Below are 7,750 nucleotides of genomic sequence, written 5' to 3' on the forward strand. Positions count from 1 at the left end.
ATATAATTTTGCTTAACATTAAAAGAGAGTAGGATAGAACCATCCTGCTAGCTGCCAGTTACTCCAGCCCTGTTTGATGAACTTAATTCAAACATTTTTTTTTTTACTGAATATCCACTTGATCTTGATCTGAAGAAAAAGGTACTACAACAGATTCATATATACTTCCCGATAATACCCATAAATGAGTTTTCTCTAATATCAAATTAGACATAGGGATACTCTGTGCATTTCTCCTGTCAAGTCAAAATATATATGTTTCTTTACTTTTTCTTTAAAGGGGGATCTTTTAGCACGAACCTCGGCAATTACTTGTTCTGATTCGACGAGTTGATTATTCTGAATGAATAGAAAAATTTCTAGTGGAATCATTAAGTTTTGTACTTCATATTGATTATTGATAGTCATGTCTAAACTATTATGACATATATAAGTAGGATGCCCATGACGGGTACGGGTAGGATAAACCAAATTTTCATTGAATTCAATTTTTTCGGTGAACGGGGCTCGTACATGTTCTGCAATATCACCCGTGAATACTCCACTAGTATGAAAAGTCCTTAGTGTTATTTGAGTTCCCGGTTCTCCAATTGATTGGCCTGCAATAATGTCGACTGCTTCTCCTAATTCGATTAAGTTGCTATGAGTAGTATTCCGACCATAACATAATTGACAAATCCAATATATACTTTTGCAAGTAAAAGGGGTTCGTATATATATTGGTTGTACTTGGAAATAATATAATTGATTGGCAAGTTTAATTCCAATGTCTTCATTGCACGTGGCAATACATCTCCTGTGTATATATACATCATCTGCTAATACACGACCAATTAGTGTTTGCAGAACAAATTTATTTTTGATTGTTTCTTGATCTTGAATGAGATTTACAAAAAGACCTTGGATAGTACCACAATCTACTTTACGTACAATGAGGTGTTGTACTACTTCAACAAGTCTACGTGTGAGGTATCCAGCATCTGCTGTTCGTATAGAAGTATCCACAACTCCTTTACGAGCACTATAACATGAAATAATATATTCCGTTAAAGAAAGTCCTTCGCGGAAATTCCCTTGAATGGGTAGATCAACAATTTTTCCTCGAGGATCTGACATTAATCCTCTCATACCTACTAATTGGTGAACCTGGGATGTACTTCCTCTAGCTCCTGAAAAGGACATCATATGTACTGGATTAAGAGGATCAGTCATCCTAAAATTCAGATTCATTTCTCATCTCAAATATTCACTGGTAGCATGCCATACCTCAATCAATTGACGTAATTTTCTATTGTATGTACATTCCCATAATCATGATGTCTTTCTGAAGCAAACCCTTGTTGCTGTGCATCTTGGATAAGCCATGCTTTAGATGGTGTTGTTAAAAGATCATCAATTCCTAATGAAATAGTTGCGTCAGTAGCTTGCTGGAAACCTAAAATCTTCAGTTGATCTAATATATGTGATGTATATGTCATTCCAAATTGATTTACGAATCTTCTAATAAGGTGCTTCATAACAAATTTATCCATCCCTTTATTAAAAAAGGGCACTTAAAAGGGAAAGGGATGGACAAATTTGACGGGATTTTGTGTCATAAGAATAAGCTATCCCCATTTTATTTTGGGGAGCAGAATTAAGCAATGGGTTTAAGCTGGGAGGCTCCCTTGATCTTTATCTTTGCATCAATGAGATAAGTGTAAGATTAATAACATTAAATTCTGAATAGTAACATTTCTTATCGGATATCATAAGTCCACAAGCCTTTTATAACTTCTTCTATTTCTTGATTAAAATGAATGCGACCAACGGTTGTTCGAATGTATTTATTAAGTATTTCTCCCACTCTACCTTTTCTTATTCGAAAATGATCATAGATTTCGTAGAAGGTACCTAAACATTCATATTGAACTTCGATAGGAAGTTCTCGATTCACTGAATTAATAATAGAGGTATCTATCTCTCTCCCCCATCGGAGCCATAAAGGACTGTCTAAATCAATTTGTTTTTGTTCATAAGCTTTAAGCGCATCATCATAGCTATAAAATGAAGGAGAGACGATCTTCTTTTTTGAGCTATTTGTATGGTACCTATTTTCATAAATACCCTAGTTTTTTTGAAGAGTTGATCTATAAAGTCCTAGAAGCATATCTTGAGTCAGTACACAAATAGGATCTCCTATGGTTGGAGAGATAAGATTGAGATGAGAAAACATAAGTAAACAAGCTTCTACTTGAGCTTCCATAGATAAAGGTACGTGGACAACCATCTGATCTCCGTCAAAGTCCGCATTAAATCCTGCACAAACCAATGGGTGTAACCGAATGGCATGTTCGTTTATTATAACAGGTATAAACGCTTGTATTCCTAATCTGTGTAAGGTGGGTGCTTAATTTAACAATATGGGATGTTTTTGCATAATCTGTTTAAGTACGTTCCATATAATAGGTCCCCTATCTCGAATTAAAAATTTAGCAGCTCTTAGATTGGGAGCAATCTGTCGTTCAACCAGATCACGAATTAAAAATGCTTGAAAAACTCTATTGCGATTTCTCAGGGCAATCCACATTGATACAATGAGAGAAGGGGACCTACCACAATAACAGAATGACCTGAATAATCGACCCATTTTCCAAGTAAATTTTCACGGAATCTTCCTTCTTTACCTTGGATGAAATTTGAGAATGATTTATAAGGTCTATCATGACTATCTCTCACCAGTTGTGTCCCTATACTGTTATCAAGAAGTGCATCTACGGCTTGTTGGACTAATTTCTTTTGGTTAGGCAATAAATCCGGTATTAGAAATGCACTAGTGGTTTCTATGAATTGTAAAACATTATTATTTTGACGGATAACCATTTGATAAACAGGATGATCTACACACTAGTACAAATAGTGTTGATTTATTTCAACAAATAAATCTCTTGTTCCATCACAAGAACAATGAAAAAGATTGTGACAATAATTTTTTGTCGTATACTGAAAATACTAAGGGAATTTATTTCTGTTTGCTAGAGATAATGAAACAATTTTCTACATTAACACTAGATTCCAAAGATAAATTTCCTAAGAAAAAAGGAAGAGATACTAAAGATACTGAAGATATTGAAGATATTGATGAGGAGGATATTGAAGAAGAATATCCTTTAACTTATGACTCTTTAACTAAAGAAGAAAAAGAATATGTCGACGCTAACATAGAACTAATTAAGAGTACATTTAATCTAGGAAAGGAAGAATTTATAGAAATAGAAGAACAGTCTTATCAAGACTATAACACTTCCTATAAAAAAGAAACAGGTTTACCCGACGCTATTCAAATAGGCGTAGGTGAAATAAATGGTATTTCTGTTGTGGATATCCCAATCCTAGCCAATGATGATGGTAGAGGACCAATCCGCCTGATCCTAAATAAATTAATTTTAGCAATTCACGCGGGTAGAGAATTGTACTATAAAAAGTGAATTCAAAATAAAAAAAGAGAACCTATAACTAAGTTGGCTACTATTCCCAAATCTTATAGAATAGATTAAGATAATCTATTTTGATAGAAATAAAGAAATCTTCTTAATCAATCAAATAATCATTCCATTATTTTATTTCGTAGCCTGACTGATGATAGTGTAAATAATTGAGGAATCGGTCATTGAACCAAAATCATTTCTTTTTGAAGTTTATCTTTCTATATAAAGGGTAATATGGATATTTTACAATTTCCTATTAACATGCTGAATTATTTCTACGAGATATCCGGTGTGGAAGTAGGTCAGCATTTTTATTGGCAAATAGGGGGGTTTCAAGTTCATGCACAGGTACTTATAACTTCCTGGATTGTAATTGCTATCTTATTAGGTTCAGCTACTCTAGTTGTTCGAGACCCACAAATCATTCCAAACGGAGCACAAAATTTTTTGGAATATGTTCTTGAATTTGTTCGGGACTTGGCTAGAACTCAGATTGGTGAAGAAGAATATGGTCCCTGGGTTCCTTTTATAGGGACTATGTTTCTATTTATCTTTGTTTCTAACTGGGCAGGTGCTCTTTTTCCTTGGGGAATTATTAAATTACCTCATGGGGAATTAGCCGCACCTAAAAATGATATTAATACCACAGTAGCTCTAGCTTTGCTCACATCAGTAGCTTATTTTTATGTAGGTTTTACAAAGAGGGGTTTAGGCTATTTTGGTAAATATATTCAACCAACCCCAATACTTTTACCAATTAACATATTAGAAGATTTTACAAAACCTCTATCACTTAGTTTTCGACTTTTTAGAAATATATTAGCTGACGAATTAGTAGTTTCCGTTCTTGTTTCCTTAGTACCTATAGTGGTACCTATACCTGTAATGTTCCTAGGATTATTTACAAGTGGTATTCAAGCTCTAATCTTTGCAACTCTAGTCGCAGCTTATATAGGCGAATCCATGGAGGGTCATCATTAATTCAATTAATTGGACTCAGTCTTTTCTAACTTTTCATTTTGATTCTCCCTTGTATAATCATAAATGAAAATACTTCATCTCTAAGATCTTAGTAGAAAAATTAAGGATCGCTAATCCCGTCGATAAAATTCATAGATAGAATAGATCCTATTTGTATATTCATATCTACATAGTAAAATGAATAGGTTTACTAATGGGAATTAGTTTAGTAAACTGTGTACCCCGGTGTGGAACAATGCATTTTTCGATTTTGAAGGGATACATACATTTTATGTACATAGTTTGTATTATGTTATATAATTATATATATACTAATATATATATATATATAATTATTTAGAATTAACCATAAAAAATAGGCTATTACGTAGAATATTTCATTTTATAAATGAAAAAAAATCTGTCTCTATTTCATCTAAAAAAGAATATAATGTCAGGGTAGAGAATTGGTAATATCATAATTTTGAATGCCATTTCGTCAGAGTTTAGTTGTTTCAAAGAAATTGTTCTCTAGTTGAACATGAACAATCAAATCAATAGATAAAACTATCATATTATCCACACCTAAGAGGAGATTACCATGAATCCTTTGATTTCTGCTGCTTCCATTATTGCTACTGGATTATCCGTAGGCCTTGCTTCTATTAGACCTGGCATTGGTCAAGGCATTGCTACGGGACAAGCTATTGAAGGTATTGTGAGACAACCAGAGGCGGAGGGTAAAATACGAGGCACCTTACTGCTAAGTTTAGCTTTTATGGAAGCTTTAACTATTTATGGATTAGTTGTAGCTCTGGCACTTTTATTTGCTAATCCATTTGTTTGATCTTGGAGACCAAAATCCATATTCTTCGGGATTTTAAAGATTGGGTCTCTATGTTGGGTGTTCTGCCTATAGCTTCAGGAGGTATTCACGTTTGGCATATGCCTGCTCTGACCAAGATCTTTGGGGATGATTCCGTATTACAGTTCGGTGGAGGGACTTTGGGGCACCCTTGGGGAAATGCACCTGGTGCAGTGGCTAATCGGGTCACTTTAGAAGCTTGTGTACAAGCTTGTAATGAAGGACGTGATCTTGCGCGTGAAGGTAATGAAGTGATGCACAAAGCTACTAAATGGAGCCCTGAACTAGCTGCTGCTTGTGAAGTATGGAAAGAAATCAAATTTGAATTTGATACGATTGATCGCTTGTAATCGAGTGACTTTCGTCTGTTTGGTCCCTTAATCAAATCAAACTCGGCCCAATCTTTTCTTTTAAGATTGAGCCGAATACCGAATGGATGGGAATAGATAATTCGGCTAGAGGAAAGAAATTTACCTCTTACCTACTAATATAGAAATATATTTTTTGGATTATTTGATCGGGTTGGTGGATCACTAGATCCAGGCCCAGGGAGCAAGGGCCTTCAATCTCTTCTAGCCATGCGCTCAAAGGAGGTTCAAAATTTGTTATCTTTAACAAATTAAATCCCACTCAAATCTCTTCTAATCTATATCTATATAAAAGCTCATTTTGAATCGGCTTTGTCCGGAGCTTTAGTAAAAAAAAAAAAAAAACTACAATAGCGTATTATGTAAAAATGTAGTGCAGGAATACAACAATGCATTGGACCTGAATACGCCAGTCCTTTGGGAATTATTCAAGCCTTGACAGATGGAATAAAACTACTGCTAAAAGAGGATATTATTCCATCTAGGGGGGATATTTGGTTATTTAGTATTGGACCAGCGGTAGTGGTCATACCTATTTTTTTAGGCTATTTAGTAATTCCCTTTGGTTGCCACATTATTTTAATGGATCTTAGTATAGGCATTTTTTTTTGGATTGCAATTTCAAGTATTGCTCCCCTTGGACTGCTTATAGCAGGATATGGATCAAATAATAAATATTCTTTTTCAGGTGGTCTCCGAGCTGCTGCTCAAGCTATTAGTTATGAAATTCCTTTAGCTTTATGTGTGTTATCTATATCTCTATGTGTGATTCGTTGGAATATGAGATTCATTTTTCCCTCTTTTTATTTCTACTAATAACTAAAAAGGGGGAAAAACAGAAGTGAATGGGATTCCTTCATTCTGATCAAAAAACTAGATAGTCATATGGGTGAGATCAAACAGTTTACAAATCTTGCAGTAAGATGATTAAGTCCCATCCCCCATGTACAAGAGTGAGAGCATGCACAATCAGTGAAAACTGTGTACCCCAGTTCATATATTAGCCATTGGGGCCCAACAGCGGGGAGGAAAAGGAAAAAAGTATGAAGTTACTGTCCTATATACCAAAAATAAAGCAAAGGTAGATGGTGAGAAACACCAAGATATAAAAAAGATTTGTGAAGAAAAAAAAAAAAAGAAACTGATATCTAGACCAGAGATATTTCCATAGAAATGGGATAACAATAAGGACTTGACATTGGTAGGGATGATCAAGTAGTACTTCTCTAGAACCCCAATCTAGAATATCTTTCTATCTACTTTAAAAAAATGGCTATCCAGAACGAAGTAATCCTTTCCACAGTTTTCTTTCTCCCACAAAAAAATACTGAAGGTTGAGATAGGTTCAAAAGCTCCTATTATTTGTAGCAGATGAAATCTCATTGGTTCGATTTATGAATATTCTGGTGCTTTTTTATTCTGTTCTTTATTTCTTAATGACCATTGAGAAGCCGTATGAAGTGAAAGTTTCATGTACGGTTTTGGAATAGAGATGAAAACAGTGATGTTTCTGTCAACTATAATTATCCAATAGTTCAAGTACAATTGATATAGTTGAAGCACAATGCAGATATGGTTTTTTAGGATGGAACTTGTGGCACCAACCTATAGGGTTTCTAGCTTTTTCATCTCATCTCTGGCAGAATGTGAGAGATTGCCCTTTGATTTACCAGAAGCGGAAGAAGAATTGGTAGCGGGTTATCAAATTGAATATTCGGGTATCAAATTTGGTTTATTTTACGTTGCTTCTTACCTAAATCTATTAGCTTCTTCATTCTTTGTAACAATTCTTTACTTGGGCAGATGGAACTTATCAATTCCATTCATACCCATTCTAAAACATTTTGAATGGGATTCTATTTCTGGAATTAACGGGGTCGTTAATATAACAATCGGGATCCTAATTATATTAGCTAAAGCCTATCTGTTCTTATTTATTTCTATTATGGAAAGATGGACCTTCCCTAGGATAAGAATGGACCAATTATTGGATCTTGGGTGGAAATTTCTTTTACCTATTGCTTTGGGTAATCTGTTACTAACAGCTTCTTTCCAACTTATTTTATTGTGACTAACTCTCTTTTCTTCTT

At 34.4% G+C, this 7,750-nt stretch overlaps 1 protein-coding gene and 1 pseudogene across 1 annotated transcript; one reads left to right on the plus strand and one right to left on the minus strand.

Annotated features, from left to right (window-relative positions):
* Positions 1-2,107: 2,107 nt before the first annotated feature.
* On the minus strand, positions 2,108-2,862 carry LOC131874272 (DNA-directed RNA polymerase subunit beta'-like; annotated as a pseudogene).
* Positions 2,863-3,406: 544 nt separating this feature from the next.
* On the plus strand, positions 3,407-4,448 carry LOC131073062 (ATP synthase subunit a, chloroplastic-like). Its single transcript, XM_058009424.2, has one exon. It carries the CDS (start codon positions 3,702-3,704, stop codon positions 4,446-4,448), a length of 747 nt encoding a protein of 248 aa, XP_057865407.1. The 5' UTR covers positions 3,407-3,701.
* Positions 4,449-7,750: the final 3,302 nt, after the last annotated feature.

This window comes from Cryptomeria japonica, chromosome 3 (assembly GCF_030272615.1).
Source record: "Cryptomeria japonica chromosome 3, Sugi_1.0, whole genome shotgun sequence".
Lineage (NCBI taxonomy): Eukaryota > Viridiplantae > Streptophyta > Pinopsida > Cupressales > Cupressaceae > Cryptomeria > Cryptomeria japonica.